At 57.0% G+C, this 21,345-nt stretch overlaps 1 protein-coding gene across 3 annotated transcripts in view; it reads left to right on the plus strand.

Annotated features, from left to right (window-relative positions):
- The first annotated feature begins 1,757 nt into the window (after positions 1-1,757).
- Positions 1,758-21,345, plus strand: part of SPTLC1 (serine palmitoyltransferase long chain base subunit 1) — a 44,694-nt gene continuing 25,106 nt past the window's right edge. For 2 of the 3 annotated variants that reach the window (XR_014302173.1, XR_014302174.1), the window contains exons 1-5: positions 1,774-1,870; positions 4,243-4,350; positions 5,980-6,074; positions 15,758-15,851; positions 16,388-16,460. Coding sequence is in view for 1 of the 3 variants with exons in the window: in XM_082696494.1 (XP_082552620.1) it covers positions 1,814-1,870; positions 4,243-4,350; positions 5,980-6,074; positions 15,758-15,851; positions 16,388-16,460 (427 nt within the window). In the remaining 2 variants the exon portion in view is untranslated. Of the gene's footprint in view, positions 1,871-4,242; positions 4,351-5,979; positions 6,075-15,757; positions 15,852-16,387; positions 16,461-21,345 lie in introns of all 3 variants that reach the window. The other variant, XM_082696494.1, reaches the window with a different exon arrangement.

Consider the following 21,345-nt stretch of genomic DNA (forward strand, 5'->3'; position numbering starts at 1 on the left):
GGAAGTTGGGAGAATTTGGGGCTTGGCGGGAGATGAAGCCTGGACCTCCCGAAGAGACTATGGTAAAATATGGGCTTTAAAGGCAGCCTGGCGGGGGCTCCGAGGGAAATGGAGCGGCCGCTGTCCTCTCAGAACGCATGTCCTTCCGTGTGGATGTGACAGACGCGTGCGGAGGGCTCGGAAGGGCACGAGGGACGCGTCGCGGGGCCGGGCGGGAAGGCGAGGCTCGCGCGGGGCCGGCGGACAGCGCTGCGAACCGCGTCCGGCCGTCCTGGACGTCGGACCTGCCGGAGCCGCACCGCAGGAATGCGCGGGGGCTTCTGAGCAACGCGTGGACGGCGCGGGTGGGGCCCTTCGGGCTGATCCTCGCGAAACGGGAGAGAAAGGCGGACGCCGAAGCGGGCGCGGTGGCGCAGGAACAGCCTCGCGGTCGGGACCGTCCTGGCCGAGCCACAAGGCAAGGGGCTCGCGCTGCTGAGCGAGGCCGGGATGCGGCCGGACCACCATCCGGCAGGGGCCCCAGGGGACCGCAGCGCGGCGGGACAGGACGTGCACCCGGAGGGGCCCGTGTGCCCGGCCGCGGCGGACCCGGCTGGGAGGACCCCGGGCTGAGTGCAGCGGCGTCGGGGACGCGGGGGCGCGGGACACGCAGTGCAGAAGGCGCGACAGACCGCGCGTGGACAGCCCGAAACAAGCTGGGCAGCAGCGTCCCCGGTGAGGCGGGAGCCCCGGAGACCCGCGGCGGAAAGCGCCCTCGACGTCCGCCGGGCCACGACAGCCGCGGGCCAGGGACGGGCCCACGAGGTCAGCGGGCGGTTCCTGGGCGCGCGCCGGGGCCTCGCCAAGCCTCGCGGACAACCGCACGCGTCCTCCGATCGCCGCCGAGAGGCCGGAGAAGGACGGGGCGCAGCGCTCGGGGAGCCGGAGCTCGGGGAGGGCCGCAACCCCGGGGCCGCCACCGCACTGGCCGGGAGCGCGGTCAGAGGGAGGGCCGAGCCCGGCTGGCGGACCGGGGGGCCGCGGGGACACACGGTCGCTGCGGGGCGTCCGGGCACCGGCTCGGGACTCGAGTGGGACGCGGCGCTCCCAGGCAGGGCCGGGGTCAGGTTGCGCAGGAAGGCCCGCGGCGCGACCGCCGACGCGTCCGCCGCATCCCGGAGCCGCAGTCCCGGAGCCGCCGTCGGGGCCTTAGTCCCGCAGCCGCAGTCCCGGGGCAGACGTCGGGGCCGCAGTCCCGGAGTCGCAGTCCCGGGGCAGACGTCGGGGCCGCAGTCCCGGAGCCGCAGTCCCGGGGCAGACGTCGGGGCCGCAGTCCCGGAGTCGCATCCCGGAGCCGCAGACCCGGGGCAGACGTCGGGGCCGCAGTCCCGGAGTCGCATCCCGGAGCCGCAGACCCGGGGCAGACGTCGGGGCCGGGCGCGCACGTGCCCCCGCGCGGCTCTCGGGCTTCGGGCGTTTCCGGGACTTTCCGGAAGAGCCTTCGCGGGCGGCGCGTGTCCGAAGAAGGGACGAGCGCAGGGCAGGCATCACGGTCTGCCGCCCTCCCGGGAGCCCCGCCGCGTCCCGCCCCCGCACGGCCGCACGACACCTGCCCCCGCCCGTCCCGGCCGCCGGGGAGACCCCAAGGTCGACTCCCACCGCCTCCGCGGCCCAAGCCGCCCGCTTCCTCCAGCGCGCAGGCGCCGGGAGGCGGTTCCCCCCGCCCCCCCCCGCTCGCCAGCCCCACCCCCCAGGCCTTACGTCACCGGGCTGCGCCGCGCGCCGCGTGACGTCGCTGCGACCCGCCTTCCGGAAGGAAGCGCCGTGGCCGACCATGGCGACCGCGGCGGAGCAGTGGGTTCTGGTGGAGATGGTCCAGGCGCTCTACGAGGTGAGCCCGAGCCGCTCGCGACCGCGCCGGGCCCTGGGGGGCGACGGGTCCCGGGCGAGGACCGCCGCGTGGCGCGCCGACCCCGGCGGCTCCGACTGGACGGGCTCGCGGGGAGACTCGGGCGGGCGCGGGGCCGAGGCTGCTGTCCGCGCTCCGGAGCGGGGCGGGCGGCGGGGCGGGCGGCGGGGCTGCGTGGGCGAGCTCGGTCCGGCGGCCGCGGGCAGCACACGGGGACGCGGCCGAGTGCGGGAGCGTTTGCTGCCGTGGCGCGAGCGGGCGCGGATGACGGACGCGGGGTCGTCGCCGCGGCCCCCTGAACGCGGCCTCCCGCGGGCTCCGCAGCGAGCGCTCGCCCCACCCGCGTCCGCCGAGCTCCGCCGCCCGGGCCGGGAGCGCTTCTCGCTGTCCGCGCGGGGAGGGTGCGGCGGCCGCCCGGCAGCCTCGGGCCGGCGCGGGGACGGCGCGGGGGAGGCGGCGGGGACGGCCGGGCCGGGCCGCGCACCCCGGGTCTCCTCGACGCAGCCGCTCCGGGCGGGACGTCTGGGACCGCGGAAACCGGCTCCCGGAACGGCTGTGAGGCGCGCGGTGGCCGGCGCGGTCCGGGGCCAGTCGCGGAGACGAAGGCCCCCGACGTGGGCGTTCTCAGAAAAGTTAAATGAACAGCTTGGTGTTCTTGCTCTGCGTCTCCGTGAGCCGAGCGCGGCTCTGGGACGGGCCTTTCCAGGAAAAGGAGCCGCGCTGGTTTGGGTCAGTGCGCGAGCGCGGGTATTTCGGGTTCCCACGGCGGTTTCTGTGCAGCGAGATGCCTGCTGCAGAACAAGGGTCGGGAAAACCAGCACAATGATATTCCTTGAAGATTTATTGACTCGTCAGAGCGAGCGAGCGAGCCCGAGCGGGGCAGCGGCAGAGGGAGAAGCAGGCTCCCCGCAGAGCAAGGAACCCCCCCCCACAACACACACAGGTCCAGGTCCGGGACCCTCGATCGTGACCCGACCCAAAGGAAGACGCCCGAGTGACTGACCACCCGGATGTCCCAAGAAAACCAAAACCGCGTTCAGACTGGAGCCCTTGCTCTTGAGTGAGTGGTTTCAAGGGGAATCGTGGACGGAGAAGTCTTCCCAAAGAGAGATTTCCGCTCCTGCTCCCACGTTTGTTGCCGCTGGTGGGCAGAACTGCAGGATCCGACACCCGAGAGCACCACGAGGGTGTGCGTGTGACCTGCGGGTGTCGCTGGAAACACAACTGCGTGTGCACTTCGGAGTGAACCGACCGGCGTGTCTGCAGTTTTCCCGTCTCCACCTTCGGGGTTTTGTTGTCGACTCGGTGAATCGTCTTCACTTTCCTCTTGTCTGACGGTCGCACAGAACTTGCATTTACTGTTCCAAATTCCTCTTCTAAACGGCTTTCCGGGACAGCTTACTGGGGCCGGTCACGCTGCAGCTGCCTGGGGTTCAGTCCCTGTCCGGAGTCTTCCGCGCGCACTTAGCGTGTCCCGTTGTACAAAACACAGAAGCCCGCCCAGCCTTCATCCTGGAAACGCACAGTGGAAGGGGGGCCCGGCGTGGACCATGTCCATGAGGTGTCGTCGTGCCGGCTGGCGTGGAACACGCTGCGTACTGTGGGGGAAATCCTGCCATTCCTTCAGGCATTTATAAAGTCTTTTTCTCTCGGTCGTGTTCCAAGAAGGAGTTAAAGAGCCTTATCGGGGATACGGAAAGTAGAGTAAGATGTGCGAAACGCGAGAGCTGCGGAAACTGTCGGAGACGGTCCCGACTCATCCGTGTCCACTGGGCTGGAAGAAGGCTGGCAGAGCTTGGCGGCCGCTTGCTGTCCTTTCCCACCAGTGGAAACGTGCGGGGTCCGACCCACCTGCTTGTTGGTACCCTTCCACGCGCTGGGCTCCGACATCCGGCTTCATTTTAAGAATTAGATTTCTTTCCTGTGGTGGTTTTAAAGCTGTGCTATCAGAAATTTTTCGTGGGAAGAAGAAATTGCTATTAGAAATGGGGAGAGGAATGAGTAGAAATGAAAGGAGTTTTGAAAATAAATCTTCCTTTTTTAAAAAGATTTTATTTATTTATTTGACAGAGAGGGATCACAAGTAGGCAGAGAGGCAGGCAGAGAGAGAGGAGGAAGCAGGCTCCCCGCTGAGCAGAGAGCCCGATGCGGGACTCGATCCCAGGACCCCAAGATCATGACCTGAGCCGAAGGCAGAGGCTTAGCCCACGGAGCCCCCCAGGCGCCCTGAAAATAAACGTTAAGAAGCAGTAGGTTCAAGATCATGGGAAGCGATACGTGAGTGCGTCACAATTTATGTGCAGGTTTTGTAAGTGCTTGTTTCATTTCTTTTTTGGTTTTTGGCTTATTCTTAGGCTCCTGCTTACCACCTTATTTTGGAAGGCATTCTGATTCTCTGGATAATCAGACTTCTGTTCTCTAAAACATACAAATTACAAGAACGATCTGATCTTACACTCAAGGTAAGAAATTAAATCTTTCATTATTCACTGTGGGATTACAGCTGGTACATCTTTCCAAAACGTACGGGTGGTGGCTCACCTATGTATGTTAAAGTATTTTCTATCGTGCAAACTATCAAGGGAAAGACATCTATCAGGGAAGCAGAACGTGGAGAAGCCAGGGGTAAAGTAGCCACCCAGAGGGGCACCCCGCCCCAGAACGCTGCACTGTGTTAGGGAAGCAGCAGCGTTAGGGCAGACGGTAGGAGGGAAGCCTGGGCAGCGACAGGATTTCGATGATCTACGCCCAGGGTGACGTGAGCTGCTCAGGAGAACACCACTGGTTCTGAAACCCAGACAGTTTTCCCTGGGTTCTTCAAGAAGGAAGTTCGGAGTAGGAAATAACCCTCCCACCTCCCCACCTCAAACTGAATTTCTCTGTGGTAAGGGACCCAGCCCAAGCCCAAGCCAGGCAACCTTAGGAAGCAGAAGTGTCTAGGGGACTGCGGCACTGCCCATGCGGCGTCCCGTTCACCGGAAGGATGAGGGGCTTGTGGAAAAGAAGCTCGCCCTCCCTTCAGTGGGAGCACCTAGGAAAGTCACCCCAGTGCAGGAGGGAAGAGCAGCTCTGACCCCACCACGATTTCCGTCCCTCGGGTAGCGTTGGGCCAGGATGCTCAAAGAGACCTGCGACTGTGAGAACAATTTTTCCATGAAAATCTCTGCAACTTTGGTTCACAAGATGGCAGTGGGTGCAGCATGGAGATGGGGCGGAATTTAGGCAGCGGTGTGGTGGTCACTCCCCACGCTGCGCTGACTGGCTGCCGCCGTCCTGCTCGTTCATGTTCGTTGTGGGACAGTCAGGCAGTGTCCCCCAAAGGACGTGAAGCCTACGGTTCTTAGGGCAAGTATATTTGGGAGACCTGGCTGAAGCAGAGTAGGGCATGTCTTATCACATGATTTCACATAGCCCTCAGGCTAGTGGATGGTTGAACGTGTCTGGAGAGATGCCCTCACCTTGACCACAGATCCGTCCCTCCCCCACCGTTCTGTTCCGACTGCCTTGTGGGATTAGCGTGCTGTGGAGCAGTCAGGATAGCATTGCCGTAGGATTGGGCCATCCGGGGCAGGGGTCCTGTCTCCGCTTTTTCCCTCGGCATTTCTGAACTTGTAAAGGGTCAGGTGGCTGGTTTCTAGCTCAGCTTTGTAAGCGGTTGGTCACTCCTGGTGTTTTGAGTTTTTGTTGATAAAGCTGGCAGTCCACATACCTGCATTTCTTAGAGAATGACTAGACGTGACTTTAGAGTCGTCCTCTGAAAGGTGAACTTAGCAAGATTTAGTAATGACGGACATCTTACCCTAAAAGCTGTGGAAGGAAAAAAAACTGTTTTTAAAGCTTGACTTCTGGCAACATAGATGCAGTGTCCTTTGGTTTTACGGGTTTGCAGTCTCTTGAATACAGGGGGGTCCGGAGAGGCTTCTGACATCTGGCCCCGGGCCACAGGTGGACGGTGTGCGTGATGTGGCCTCGCGGGCTGCTCTTCAGGAACAGATAAGGAACTTACTGGTTGCTTTTAACGGAAGTCTGGGAACAAAACAGTCACTGTCTGGTGACCAGCACCTGCTGTCTTTTGTTTCCTTCTCCCGCAGGAAAAGGAAGAATTGATTGAAGAGTGGCAGCCGGAACCTCTCGTTCCTCCCGTCTCGAAAGACCATCCTGCTCTCAACTACAACGTCGTTTCAGGGTAAAGTGCTTTGCTTCTTGAAGGATGTGTACCTGCTCTCCTGTGGGTTTACTCGTCAAAGCATACAGAGGTTTATGTAGTGTTTCTAGCAGAAATACAACAGAGCAATCTCGGAAGCTCAGAAACTGTTTTCGTGCCCGCCGTAGGACTCTGCCAAGAACATACGGACAGTTTTACGGTCTCTAGGTTGAGCATTGCAGTTTGTCCCTTTCGTCCATTAAAAAAACAAAAACCTTGTTTTGTGAAATTACATGTGCTCCTGGTAATACTTCAAGTAGTAAGACAGACTCGAAATGAAAAGCAGTGCTCCTACTTTTTCTCAGCTTCGTTGTTTCTGATTTTAGATGGGTTGTGGGTTACCCTCATAGCCAGATGTGAGTCCTGCGCTCACGCTCTGCTTAGCGAGGCGGCACGGGCAGCAGCACTTGACTCTGACGGTTCGAGTTCGGAAACGGACCTTCCTTGGGCTGCCTCTCTCCCCACTTGCTCCAAGGTCTGATCTGTCTTTGTGTTCAGTTCTTCTGTTGCTTGTCTTTGCTTTACCACGTCTGCTTTCTTAAATTAAGAAGTATTTTAAGTTTATAGGAAATACCCAACCCATGTATACCCACCATCCAGGATAAATAGGCATTCACGTTTTGCTATCTTTATTTCAAATCCACCTTAAGAAAGAAAGAAAACGTTCCAGTTGTAGCTAAGAAACGCTTTCCCGTCTACCACTAATTCTTACCACCCACAAAGGACGACCGTTTTCATGAAGTTGGCAGATGTCTTTCACTTACATGTAAACCTTTTACAAAAAAGATTCATTTCTTTATTTTAGAGAGGGAGAGAGAGAGAGTGTGCCCAAGAACAGAGAGGGACAGAGGGAGACAGAGAACCCCCAACAGGTTCCACGCGGAGCACACAGCCTGGTGCGGGACTTGAATTCAAGACCCAGTGATCGGGAGCCAAAATCAAGAGTCGGGCACCTGACCAACTGAGCCACCCAGGTGTCCCTTTGTTTATACTTTTAACACGTATCCTTGACACCATGAAATTACTGAGTATTTTGTCTAAAAATGTGATGCAGCGTGTTTCTCTGAGTGTGTCCTTCCGCTCCTGCGCTGATGGAAAGGAAGTTTGCATTCTTCCCTCCGTGCATTGCTGTGGTCACGCGGAATTTGTAGGCGTTCTGCACTCGGACTTACTCATCAGCCGTGCCGTGGTTAAGAAGTCCTTCCCTGGCCCCTGAGGTCAAGTGTGCCCATGTCGGTACGGTGGTCGGCTGTCCCGGCATGCATTGACTTGTCCATCGTCTACCTACTGAGTAGAGATTTCCCTTCCTCTGGATAGTGTGTGCCCTTCTAACAGGTCTGTTTCTGGCTTTGTTTCTCCTCTGCCGGTGTGTCTGTCTCTCCCCGGTGCCAGAACTGCACCTAAACAGCACAGCTTCAGAACAGGCCTTGACTAGAGCGAGCCCTTCACCTCCTTGTCCTTCCGAACTGCGTGGCTCTTTGCAGTTCTGTGCCTCGGCGTGAGCCTGTTTAACTGATCACGTCTGACCGACAAAGGAGGTCAGCTTGTGACCGGCAGGGCGCTGATGTGGCTTCGTGGGAACACCACCGTGTGCCTGGTGTGTCACTCTGGTCTTTCATGTCCTACAGTAAAGCCGTGTAATTTTCTTCATAAAGACTGCTTGTCTCGGGGCGCCTGGGTGGCTCCAAGGGTTAAAGCCGCTGCCTTCGGCTCAGGTCATGATCTCAGGGTCCTGGGATCGAGCCCCGCATCAGGCTCTCTGCTCAGCGGGGAGCCTGCTTCCCTTTCTCTCTGCCTGCCTCTCTGCCTGCTTGTGATCTCTGTGTCAAATAAATAGAAAAAAATGTAGCTACTTTTCAGTGAATGCACTAGTGTTGTTCATTCAGTATTGGGTTAACACAAGAGTAAGTGAATTTACTTAACTTGGAGAGGTTTTTCCTTTCAGTAATAGCCGTATTGACCTAATCCACAGATCATGAAATTCAGTCTTTTAATTCAGCACAATTGAGTGGGTTTTAGTATGTTCACAGAGTTGTGCAACCATTGCCACCATCTCATTTCAGAGTATTTTTTTTTTAAGATTTTATTTATTTATTTGACAGGCAGAGATCACAAGTAGGCAGAGAGGCAGGCAGAGAGAGAGGAGGAAGCAGGCTCCCTGCTGAGCAGAGAGCCCGATGCGGGGCTCGAACCCAGGATCCTAAGATCATGACTTGAGCTGAAGGCAGAGGCTTAACCCACTGAGCCACCCAGGCGCCCCCAGAAGATTTTTATCAGCCCAGAAAGAAATTGCACACCCATGCTCACTCACCCCCACGCCCCCTTTCCCCATCTACTTGACCCCGACACCTACTAATCTACTTTCTCCGTGTGTTTGCCTGGTTTGGACTTTAAAGGAATCGTGCAGATGTGGCCCTTTGTATCTGATTTCTTTCATTTACATCACATTTCCAAGGTTTGTCCATGCCGTAGTAGCTTGTGTCAGTTTTGTGTCTGAATGATACAGTATTTCACTGAGTGTGCCCTACTGCCCATTCATCAGGTGGTCATTAGGGTCTTTTCCCCATCGGATATGGAAGGAGAAAGATTACATGAGTGCATAAAGTCCCGTGAATATTTGTGTCCTTTTTTATTTAATCTCCCCTTTTTTTAAGATTTTATTAGAGAGAGAGAGCACGCATGAGTAAGGGAGGGGCAGAGGGAGGCAGAGAAGCAACTCCACACTGAGCAGGAAACCCGACTCCAGGGGCTTAGTCCCAGGACCGCGGGGTCAAGACCTGAGCCAAAGGCAGACACTTAACCACCCTGGTGGCTCCGTGCACACATTTGTTCTGTGGACACGCGACCTCGTTTCTCCTGGACACACACCTGAGAATGAAATTGTTGAGGTTTGTGGGAAACTACTTTGAGGAACCAGCAGTCTGTTTTCCAGTGGCTGAGCCCCTTCCCACTCCCAGCAGCAGCACATGGGAGTTGTGATTTCTCCCTGTCTTGGCCAGCACTGTCTTTCTTGTGACCATCCTGCTGGGTGGGGGGTGGCACCCTCCGTGGCAGGGGTTTGCATTTCCCGATGACCAGGGACGCTGAGCACCTTTTCATGCGCTGATTGGCCGTTTTCGTGTCTGTTCTGGAGAATGACCTACTAACGTCATTTGCCCATTTTCTAATCGGGTTATTTGTCTTTTATCATTGAGTTACAAGAGCACTTTGTATATTTTGGATACCAGTCCCTTATCAAAAACTCGACATGCGGATGTTTCCCCGTTCTGTGGGTTTGTTGCTTCTCTGCAGTGTGCTTGGAAGCACAGATGTTCCTAATTGTGATGAAGTCCAGTGTCTCTTTTGTTCTTCTGTTGCTTGTGCTTCCGTGTTGGTTTTGCAATCCTTCCCTGATCCGAGATTTTGCAGGTTTCCTCCTTGTTTCCAGGAGGAGGGCTCGGCGTCCCGTTTTTCGTCATGTGGATTTGTACTCGATTCCTGTTTTCGGCACGGTGCCGTGCCGCAGCTGTCCGTGGGACTCAGTTACACTTGGGCTTTTCCAGGGAGGAAGTCTGTTTTTCTGCAGAGGGGGGGGGGGGGGCGGGTCTGAGCGAGTGGCCGCTGCTCCCAGATTTCCAGCTGCCCTCGTGCGCACTGCGAACTGTCCCCGGGGGGGGTGGGGATCTGAGCGAGTGGCTGCTGCTCCCAGATTTCCAGCTGCCCTCGTGCGCACTGCGAACTGTCCCCGGGGGGGGTGGGGATCTGAGCGAGTGGCCGCTGCTCCCAGATTTCTAGCTGCCCTTGTGCGCACTGCGAACTGTTCCGGAGGCAGTGGCGGGAGTCGTTTTCCAGGAGCAGCGGCTGAGCCGCTCACCGCCGGCTCACGTGCAGCTTGCTCTCTGGTCGGTGACATCTCACGGACAACCTGTCCGTTTACCAGGAGTCGTCCCTCCCTTTGTCCTGGGCTTGGTAGCGTCAGATTGTTAGACCTTGGAGGCGTCTTCTGTCCCATTAGAAGGAACCGCAGGCTGACAGGTTTTGTTCACTCTGTTCTGTTTACCAGAGGCCACTGGTAGGTCTTCGTATTCATAAATAATTCTAAAATTCCTGGAATAAGGCTGTTTGATAGGTCCTTAAACTTTGCTGGCTTGTTTTGCTCACGTTTGGGACTCCTGACCTGCTTGTTGAAGTGTGAGTTTTGTTTCTTTCCCTTCCTGCTGCTGGTCCGGCTCAGGTATCAGATGCGACCGGCCTTGCCCTCCTCTTCGTCATCGTGGGGCAGGCGCGCCGACAGCCCTGACTCCGTCTCTGGCCCTCCACTTTCGTGCCCGTGCAGTGGCCTCACCAAGACTCCGTGGTCTGGGCACCGTGGAGGTTAACGTATGCCCTGACCAGAAGGAGGGAGGCTCGTTCCGGTCTCCCCTGAAGAAGAAACCGTAGCTAACTGGTTGGGATCACTGGCCCGCAGAAGGCGCCAGTTTAGATGACCGCCCCGTGACCGTGTCCCCGTGCCCTGTGCTCCCGAAGAGCCAGGACGGGGCTCGCCTGGACGGGCCCAGAGCAGCTGCGCCCTGCCCCGCCCGCCCCGGCTCCCCGTCCGTAAGTCACCCCGCAGCCCTAGCCCTGTCGCACGAAGGGGGCCACCTTCAGCTTTCAGTCGTGCAGGGACTGAGCAGCCCAGAGGACGTGTGACTGACCCTCCGCTGCCCGCGAACAGGTCTGCGCGAGTCGCACCGTTAGTTGTCTTGAGCCTGGATTTTTAGTCCCAAACTCCCTGTCTTCGGTGAGTTCTTCAGACTGAGTGAGTGGTGGTCATCGTCCGTCCACAGTCGTCCTTCCCACTGGTCCCGGGGACCTGGCCTGAGCGGCCTCTCGGGTCGCGCTGACCACACGCCTTTAGGGACAGACGTGTGTGACGCGCACGTGTGGGCTCGTGCTTCCCCGCAGGCGGTGCTGCTCGGTCCCGCTTCTCACTCAGCTCTGCCCGAGGCTCGTCTTCTGACGCGGCGGAGGCTCCGTCTTAGTTTCCCCACGTGGGGCTTTGCGGACGCGGGTGCTGACCTGTCCTCCGTCCCACTCTGGCCGGTGTTTTACGCCTGGTGCCCTTTCGTCCTCCCGCGAACCCCCCACTCGGCTGCCTGCTGAGACGCTTCCACGGAACTTCCGGCCATCGCTCGATGTCCTGTAGGTCTGGGTCACTGAGGTGATGCTTTCTATTTTTATTATGCATGTATTGTTGACCTTAAAAGTAGTTACTTTTACCAATAAAAATGGGTCCCAAAATGACAGTTTGGGACCAGCAAGTTAGGGCTACACGTAGGCAAGTCCAATAAAGGAGCGGAATGCCGTTCGCTGGGGGAGGAGGCTGTTGGCAGGGGCTGCTTAATGAAGGTTTGTTGGGGGCAAGCCAGAGTCCAGGGCGGTGACGGCTTCTCCCTGGCTGAGCCGCAGGGCCGGTGGGTCTTGTAGGAGACGCTGTGCCCCTCTCTCCCGGTTAGGGGCTGCCGCTGAAGACGGCTTCCTCTGGGAGGGGCCTGGAGTCCCCCGTTCTTCCTGTGACCGGCAGAGAGCCGTGCTGCTCTCCCCCGCAGCCGCCCAAGTCTGCTTCCGTGCGGTTTCCCAGTGTTCACTGTCACACTACCTTTGGAAATGCATCTTAACGTTTTGTGAATGTATGTTCTTAATTTTGTGCTCCAGACTTCTTTCTGATTCTTACTTATTCACACTCACTGTTTTGAACATCCCTTTGGGTGCCCGTCGTGTCCCAGGAGTGTGCTGAGCACACGCAGTGGATCAGAGTCGCAGCTCCTCTGGGCAGACGAACCACAGTGAGACAGACGTTCGCTGGCAGTAAGGGGTAACAGATCTCGCGCGGCGCAGGCGGCGTGGGGAGGGCAGGACGTGCTGCTCGCTCCCTCCTCCCGCCTGCTGGGTCGGCCTCCGTTGTGTCCTCAGCCGCTTTGCTCATGGTGGGTCCCTCAGCTGCGCCCACCCCGCCGCCACACGAGCTCTGGCGATGACCAGCCCCTTGTGCAGCTGCGTGAGTCTCTGGGGCCCGCAGTAGGTCCGGACGCACGCCTGCCTCATTCCGTGGGGCTTCCCTACCTGGTGGTGCACCCGAATCCGCTCCCCTGGGTAGGGAGATGGGGACCCAGCTCCCTACAGCCCTGCTGGGCAACATTGTTTTATTTTATATTTTTCTGAGTATTTGAGCCTTTGAGTATCATGTCATCTGCTTCAGAGCTGCCGGTGTTTTCCCGTCCTGTGAATGCCTCTGCCTGTCGTCACCTGCTCCCGCTGCACTCCGGCGCGTCTTAATTTTATTTATTCACTTGACAGAGAGAGATCACAAGCAGGCAGAGAGGCAGGCAGAGAGAGAGGAGGAGGCAGGCTCCCCGCTGAGCAGAGAGCCCGATGTGGGACTCGATCCCAGGACCCTGAGATCATGACCTGAGCCGAAGGCAGAGGCCTTAACCCACTGAGCCACCCAGGCGCCCCACTCCGGCGTGTCTTGATGAGCCCGAATCCCCGTGCCTCGCAGACTTCCCTCCGCGGCCCGCTCTCCGCGTGCTGCGCTGTGGGTCCGCGTCCTTCCCGTCGTCAGATCTCTGAGATGGGCTGAACCTCAGGGCCCCCAAGAGCTGTTGTCGGTGGGGGCTCCTTGCCTCTGTCCCTGTGCACCGGTCCCGGCCGCGCTTACCACGGCTCCTCTACCTCACGGTAGAGCTGTGAGGGCCGCTGGCAGGGAGACCCGCGGCCGGCGGGGAGGGGCCCGGACACACACACACACACACACACACACACACCCCAGTGAGCAGAGGCTGCGGTGACCCAGGCTTGAGCCTCCCTCCGCCAGATTCCTGCCTGTGGGTGGTCGCGGCTGGCGTTTAGAAATGCGGCTCCATGGGGGAAGGAGGAGTTCAGTCCAGGGAGAGAGTCGGCATCAGAGTTTGAAGTGTGGGAGACACTAAGCTGTCGGGTGAGCTCGGCCGTGACGCGGGAGCGCCCGGCACGACACGGGGCTCCTGGCCGCAGAGACGAGTCCTGTCGGCGCGCCCGTGGGTCTGTGACGCATGGCGCGGAGCGAACAGCGGGGCTCGGGCGGAGAGATTAGGGACGTGTTGACGGATTTCTGTTACGTCTCCCGCTTCGTCGCGCAGATGGAGTGCGACAGATGTGTGTGTGAGATGCCTAATAGAACCGCTCGTTCGGTGTGAGCCCAGAAATTGTGAGATCACGAGAAAACGTCCCCCGTTTTCATCAGCACAGCTCTCCGTCCTTTAAAAACGGCGATGGCACCTTCGGTTCGGTGATGTGCAGTAGGTGTTGCCCATCTGTGAGCTTTGTCTGCGGTGTCGTCACCGAACCCGGGTCTCCCTCGCTGTCTTTTTAAGTAAGCTCCACACACGGCGCAAAGCCCAGCACCGGGCCGGAGCTCGCGACTCTGAGACCAAGACCTGAGCTGAGACCACAGGTCGGACGCGTGACTGACTGAGCCCCCCCGGCTCCCCAGCTAAATTCTTAATTTTGACTCTGATTCATCCATTTTGGTCTCGCTCTGTGTGTGTGGGAGGACTTGTCCATACTCCACGGCGCCGCAGGGACATTCTTCCACATTTTCTTTTGTTACCGGAGTATCTTCTAGGTTTTTAATGTGCTAGAATTCACCTTTGTGTGTGTGTATACAACTCTGTTTTGCTCCACAGAAAATGACGTGTGTGTGATCGGGCAGTTTGCGGGGCATCTGCCGTCATTCGCCGGGTGCTCGCGCACACGCGGCTCTCTTGGGCTCCGCGTCTCGCGTTGCTCTCGGGAGCCGCGCCACGCCACCAGCAGCCCACCGTCCGTGCGGTCCCGTGATCCCGGTCCCCTTCTGTTGAAGCACTGTCCTCCGTGTCTCTGCGTTCACTTTCTAATCACTGACTCCTGCGAGTACGAGGCTACGGCTTTTGGGTGGGAAGGGCTGTATTTCCCCACCGTCTGTCCTCTGATGCCTTCCTTCACCGTGGAGCTGTCTTTCTAGCTTGGCTGTGTTTGCACCGGCGAGAGGTCCTCAAGGGTCCCGGCCTCTGCTGCTCCGTGGTGAGGGCCGGGGGTGACATCCCGGCAAAGCTGCGCGGAGCTCGGTGGGAACCCGCCGCTTCGGCCGCAGCTGCTCCTGCCCTGCTCCAGGTGCCGACAGGAACGCGGTCCGGGGCCCCTGCGTCATGCCGCCCCCCGACAGCTTCTCAGCTGTGCTCAGCGGTTTGGGGTGTGCTTTTTCTGGAGGGTTTGATTTCTCTGTTAGTGTTTTTGTTTCATTTTGTTTTGTTTTTGCTTATTAGTTTTCGTAGAACGGCCTTGACTTTCCCAGCATCAGCCTTGACTAGGGACTCGTCTTTCTGAGCGTCAGCGCCCCCGTGCTGGCAGGAGCGGGAACCCTGAGACGGCCACTGAATGACACGCGGGTTCAGACTCAGGGCAGGTGGTTGGAGGGAGCAGCCCTGGAGGCCGTAGGGAAGAAGGAAGGAATGTTCCGAGAGCACCCCTTACGGACCAGGCCCTTTTAGAGCCGTTCTCCGGAGAGGCGGGTTCTCTCCCGACTTTGTGGATGGAGGGGCGGAGACTCACGGCTCTCGGGAGCTTCCCCGAGCTCCCGAAGCCAGGAGGAGTCGGAATGCAGGCGCGCCCCAGGCTCTCTTCCCGGGGGCCTCCCGCCTGCTCCCGGCGGTCATTCTCTTCGTTCCCAGGTTGCCCGGCTCGTCTGTTTCTCTCCTCGGAAACCGGTGCTTGGAACCTGGCCCGAGAGCAGGGTTTCCCGGTCTTCCTGTGGATGTGGCGTTAGCAGAGCACTGGTGGTCGTCTCAAGAGCCCGTCTCCGGTCCCAGCCTAGCTGAGACCTGGGCTCCTGGGCCAGTGGCCACCCTGTTGCTTTATTCCTCCCCGGGGCTGGGGCGGCATCCTTCTGACGCAGCATTCCAGCGCCGACGGTGTCACTGGGAAACCCAGCCCGCTGACTGCCCCCTGACTGCTGTCGGGTCTTCTGTAGTGAGCGTGTGTTTTCAAGCTATTTAACTGTGAAGCCGGACCTTTTCTGTCCGTTCTTGCTTGGCTTTTGGTGTTTTTATATTTCCTTCATCTTTGTCTTAGTCCACATTTTTTCCCAAGGTCTTCATTTCATTTAGCTACTTCTTTCTTAATGAGTTTTAAAATCAGCGATTGGCCATTTATCTGTGTTGGACTTACAGCTCACTTGTTTGTTGTTGTTCTTTTCGAAGTCCTACAGTTACCCGATAAGAAAACGAGTGGCTGATTCATCAATACCACTTCCTAATCTTACACTTCAAAAGTAATGAGAAGACGGCGCCTGGGGGCTCCGTCGGCCCAGTGGCTGCCTCGATTAAGGCTCGGGTCATGGTTTTAGGGTCATGAGGTGAAGCTCTGCGTGAGGCTCTGCGCTCAGCTCCGAGTCTGCTGGGGATTCTCTCCCTCTGCCTCTCCCCCGTTCCCGCGTGTGTACTCACACTGTCTCTGGAAAGAAAGAAATCTCAATGGTTCCCGGTTAGGTTGAGCGGAGAGCCAGGAGACCGGTGTGTGGCCGGGGCGAGTGACAGCAGTTCTGTGTCGTGTGGCCCCAGGGGGCTGGGACAGCACGGGCCCCAGAATGTGAGTATCTGCTCACATCTACCTCTGTCCTCTCTCCCCAGCCCCCCCAGCCACAACATTGTGGTGAATGGAAAGAAATGTGTCAACTTTGCCTCCTTTAATTTCCTGGGATTGCTGGATAACGCTCGGGTCAAGGTGAGTAGGTCCGTGCGGACCCGTCGGGTACCGGCAGCACTGGGCAGGGGAGAAGGGACCAAGTAGCCGTGGGCAGGGGCTCCCGCTGCTGGCCACTGGCCGTCGCTCTTTCTTGGCAGAGCTGTGACGGGGGGTTGACGGGGGGACAGTCAGGGTGTGTGCTGTGGCTTGGCGGCCGCGACATCCGGGGAGCCCTGTGAGCCAGCCCCCAGGTCACAGTCAGGGGTGTGCTTCGGGAACGGCTCTGTGTCCCGGACGACGGTGAGCCGTCTGGAGGAAAGAGTTCTGCCCACGAATGCCAGAAGTCATAACGGCCTTGAGACCGCCGTGTTTGGGCGATGAGACTGCCGCTTTTCCACGTTTTAAGGTCTGTCCCTCCATCTTCGCACGTATCTGCCCTTCGTGTCCCGTCAGACACACCGTGCTTCTAAGAGAGCACGGAGCATAGTTGGCGGCAGGAGGGGGCTAAGGAGTAGGGAGCATCAGTTGTGAGCCCTGGTGATAAAGCATTAAGACCAGACTTTTCTCCCACAAAGGCGGCAGCTTTGGCGTCTCTGAAGAAGTACGGCGTGGGGACTTGCGGACCTAGAGGATTCTATGGCACGTTTGGTACGTACCGCTGTCTCCTTCACACCATGCACGCGCGTCTAACGACGGACTCAGCTTAGTTTCAGAACTCGGGAAAGAGATCCGTGATGAACTGGCGTTGAGTGGGTGAGTCTGTGCGTGGGAGGGGCCCTGGTCCTCGTGGAGGAAAGGACCTGCTGCCCGGGGCCAGCTCATCAGCCCAGCGGAGCCCGAGCTGCTCTCGTAGGCGCCCCGAGGACCGTGGCTTGAGGAGACCCGGTTTGTTTCCGTCGCGCTTGCCTGTTGAAGGGGACGGACGGGTCCTGCCGCAGATGGCCCTTCTCTTCACAGTCGTGCAGGAACCGACTTCTTCCCCGCGCCCTTCCTCCAAGCCCACCATCCTTGTGCTTGTCCGCGAGGGTGCAGCCGGGGGCCGGCGTGGAGGAGCGGGCCGCGTGGCTGCAGTAGCCCTTGAAGCAGGCACGGGGTCGCATGTGGCTCTGCCCACCTTCCGCTGGGAGCCCAGACCCTGGCTCGAGCCTTGCTGTGAGGGGGCCGGGGGACGGCTCCAGCCGGGCAGCCGCCTCCTGCGGGACGGGAGACAGGACAGGTGGGGTGGGAGGTGGCGAAGGATCGGTGATGGGGCTCTTTCTGGAAGGAAGAGGGTCATTGGCGACCAGCTGGGTCTGAGGATGAGTGTGGTTCCAAACACGACGAGGTCCCCAACCCCGAGTCCTCAGGGAAAGCGCTGTTAAATGATGGTTCATGTGAGTGTAGTACTGGACGTAACGTTCTGGCGTCCACACGGCAGCTTGTGGGGAAACTAGAGCCTGGGAGATGGCTTCCGTCTTCTGTCCGAGTTCCCACGTCTAAGCCTGTGTGCGTGCGTGTGTCTGTCTGCAACGGTGAAGGGGTTTTTACTGAAGGGAGAACCTTTCTGTACTCCGTAGCTTAGTGTTAGATCCTTGGTATCGGAAACAGCAGAGAAGGTGTCCCAGTATTTTAAGCTGGAACGGGTCTGACATATCTTGTGTTCCGGCGTCCCAGTCCTTCAGAGCGGCGTGGAAGGTTCAGGGAGGTTACGTGACTTCCTCACAGTCACACAGCTCATGAGTTTCAGCCGTCTAACGAGGAGCCAAGTACTCTGATGCCAGCCCTGACTTGCAGAGCGCCGGTCAGTCCCCCCGTTAGTCTAGTGCAACCGCGGGTGTCTGCGTGCTTGTTACTGGTAAGGAATTCTTTCCTAGAGGAGTAGTGTTGGAGAGCTGGGTGCTTTGCTGTAATCTCACCAACAAGAATTTCTATGATCTGCTTGCTGGGGCTAGAAAATTACTTTCATAGAAGCATTTCTTTCGAGGGCATTTTATTTGCATGTGTGGCCTTGGCTTCTGCTTGGGAGTTAATTTGAGAAAATAGCAGATTTATTGCTGAATCAAGTCACGAAAAAGAAAGGTTTCAACTCTTTGAAACCAGTTTTCCCAGAGCCGGTAAAATAGCCCAGTGAGCTCAGTGTGTGGCTCCCCCGGACTGGAGTGTGCAGTAGCGGCTGGTCGTGGGCTTCCACACGCGGGTTCTTTGGTTCACGGTTTCTTTCTCTTTTTTTAATATTTTTATTTATTCCTTTGACAGTGAGAGACAGCGAGAGAGGGAACACAAGCAGGGGGAGTGGGAGAGGGAGAAGCCGGCTCTCCGCCGAGCAGAGAGCCTGAAGCGGGGCTTGATCCCAGGACCCTGAGATCATGACCTGAGCCAAAGGCAGACGGTTTAACCACTGAGCCCCCCAGGTGCCCCCTTAGTTAGTATTTTTGATGGAATAATTCAGCCCGTGATACAAGCTTGGGAAGGTTCACAGAGTGAAAGTTGACTCCTCCCCCACCCCACGGCCCCCGCAAGAGGCAGCTACTAAGGAGCCACGACTGTGAGTCGTTCCTTACTGATTCCTCCGGGGACGTTTTTCAGCGAATGCAAACGACTTCCGTACATACGTTTTCCTGCTATTTTTACAAAAGTGGCAGCATAGCCTGCATGTGTGCTGTACCTTGCTGTTGGAGTGAGTCTGAAACTTAAATTGGTTTGGGTTTTAGGGGTCCTGAGCAGATTCCTTGCTGAGCGCAGAGCCTGACACTCAGCCGAGCCAAAATGAGAAGTCAAGTGCTCAACCCACTGAGCACCGGGGCCCCCACGAAAGGTGATTTTTTACTGTCCTCTTGTTTTCCCTGGGAGTAATACATTCAGGCATCTACTTTCAAAAATGAAGAGACTTCCTTGTTTAGCTCTTTTCTCAGCTTTTCAAAAATGAATGTGAATCACTAGTAAAAATAAATTTCTTGAGTAAAATGTTCTTTTTATTATTTCATAGTAACGTATTAGATGACATTCGATGATTAACAGAAAGAAAAGTCAAATGACGGTTGAGTTAAAATTCATCTTGTTTCTGGGCGCCTGGGTGACTCAGTGGGTTAAGCCTCTGCCTTCGGCTCAGGTCATGATCTCAGGGTCCTGGGATCGAGCCCCGCATCGGGCTCTCTGCTCAGCAAGGAACCTGCTTCCTCTACTCTCTCTCCGCCTGCCTCTCTGCCTACTTGTGATCTCTCTCTGTCAAATAAATAAATAAAATCTTAAAAAAAAAAATTCATCTCGTTTCTTAGGCTGAATGTTCTGCCTTTGGCAAGTAGCACTCCTCAAGGTGTCTGCTCATCTCGTCGGGACCATGTGATTAGGACTTTTCCAGCTTCTTATTTTATTGTCAGAGCGTGTGTTTGGGAACGGCACCAGGATTTCTCGGGTCGCAGAGAGGACTTTCCTCTAGGGCTCAGGCTGTGCGCTTGGACACTTTGTCTTGTCCAGCTTCTCGGTTTTCCTTGAATGCATTCAGATCTCTGGCTGGAGCTTATCACCGATTTCCCAGTATCTGCTTTGCATACACGGGGCCTGCTTGACTCTTTGTTCTTAAACTAAGTCACAATACAGTTAGTGGCAGGATTTCGTGGTGTAGGATGGTGGCATTTAATTGCATTCAGGAGCTGTTAGTGAACAAGTAAATCGTTCAGTTTACTTTTCAGAATATATTCTTTCTTTAATTCAGATCAGTCAACTGAGTCATGCCTGCGTGTTTTCTTAGGAGGAGCATTTGGTCATAACATTCCCAGACCTGCCTCTTCCTCCTGCGAACCGTCACGGGATTGCGTCGGCAGGGTGGGAGCGCACGGTCCTTGTTTGCACGGCTTAGAACGTTTTGGCAAGAATCCCGTAAGGTGCTGCACGTAAAAACGTTTTGGAAAACACTCAGCCCTATGTTTATGTCCTAATGAGTGCTTAAGTGTATTATTTGTACTTTTAAGAAAAGTTGTTCTTGTCTCCAGGGATTAAAAAGAAAACAGTATGTATGTAACACAAAATACTGACGTCTTAAGAAAAAATGTAGTTGGTGGTTTCTAAACTGTTCTGAAATTTGACTGTTTTGTAGACTTTCCTTTGGAGGACAACCAAGAAAGCCAAAATACCTCTCAGCAGAGTAAGAGGAGATACATAAAAGGGAAGGCGAATGGAAAAATGACTGTAAATGCGGTTCTTAAATACGTGGGGTTTGGACAACTTAATTAGAAAATGGTGTAACTGCTTTCTCCTTTTGAAAGAAAGCCTTTTATCCTACAAGTATTGATTTACCTGTACAAACACTTAAACGGTGTATTGGTTTTTCTGTGCCGGGTGTTACTGTGAGTGTTTCGCGGGCATTGACTCGTGGTTCTGGTAACAGTCCTTTGAGGCGGGTCTGACTGTTCCCTCTTTGACAGAGGAAGGACCTGAGTGAGAGGCACGCAGCAGTGTCAGGCCGGCCCTGGTCCACACCTGGTGAGGCGGGGGGCCGGATCTGGAGCCCCCGGTGATGACTGCCGTGGCCAGGCCCTGCCGTGGGTGCCCGGCCTCGAATCCCTTCTGTTAGGTTCTGGTTAGGGAGCAGGTGCAAGATAGGGCCGCAGTGCTGGGAGGGACACAGCTTTCTGGGCACCTCCGTCCATGGCCTCTGCCCTGCAGCCTGTGTTCCTGGCGGTGACTCCGAGGGTGCGGTGCTCTGCCTGCACTCGGTGCAGGTCCGTGGAGCAGCCGGCAGAACGATTCGCCTGCACGGAAGACCAACATGAGGAGCGGGAGAGCGCGGCCTGGCGCTTTCCCTGCTGGCTGCCTCGCCCTCCCTTGGCTGAGAGTTTAGTCATTGCTCAGAGTAGCCGTCACACGTCAGAAGTCAGGCAGCGCTGTGCACCCGCCTGTCCCAAAACCTGCTCTGCGAGGCTGCTGTCAGCTAAAGCCTGGTGTCTCCCAGTACAAGGAGGAAGAGGCCCATCTTTGTTAGACTTTTGGGAAAGGCAAGGATTGGTAAGTCATTGACTACTGTAGAGGCTCCTAAACCACTTTCTGGCAGTGATGTAAGAGCAGTTACCAGTAGGTGCGTCGGTGGGAACGTCTCCGACATGCGGTTTTCACCCACCGCGCAGCTAATGCTAAAGCCCTGAAATGAAGCCAAGATCGTTGGACTTTCCCATCGCTCGTCAGTGAAAAAAGGAGTCGTGTAAAGCGGAGTCTACAGAATGATTTAAAGTCTTCTTTGCATTTAGCAAAAATAGTTCTTGTCCATAGCAGGTGTTTTGTTTTTGAAATGGAGATAGTGGGTGAGAGCAGTTCTGGGGCTCGTCTGCTGACTGAATCATGGAGATTTGGGGTAGATAGCCCTGATTTAGAGGCCCCATTGTCACGTGCAGAGGGGGACTTGCCTCATTCTGATCGGAGGGCGGGTGTCGGGGGCTGGCCTGCGGGCACGCCGCAGAGAGCGCGCTGAGGAGGAGCAGCTCCTCGCTCGGTGCGGGAGGCCCCGTTCTCTAGCGTGTGGCCGCTTCCCTCCTTCTCGTCCGATTTTCTCCGAAACCTTTCA

The sequence above is a fragment of the Mustela nivalis genome (assembly GCF_964662115.1).
Source record: "Mustela nivalis genome assembly, chromosome: 13".
In the NCBI taxonomy this organism is placed as follows: domain Eukaryota; kingdom Metazoa; phylum Chordata; class Mammalia; order Carnivora; family Mustelidae; genus Mustela; species Mustela nivalis.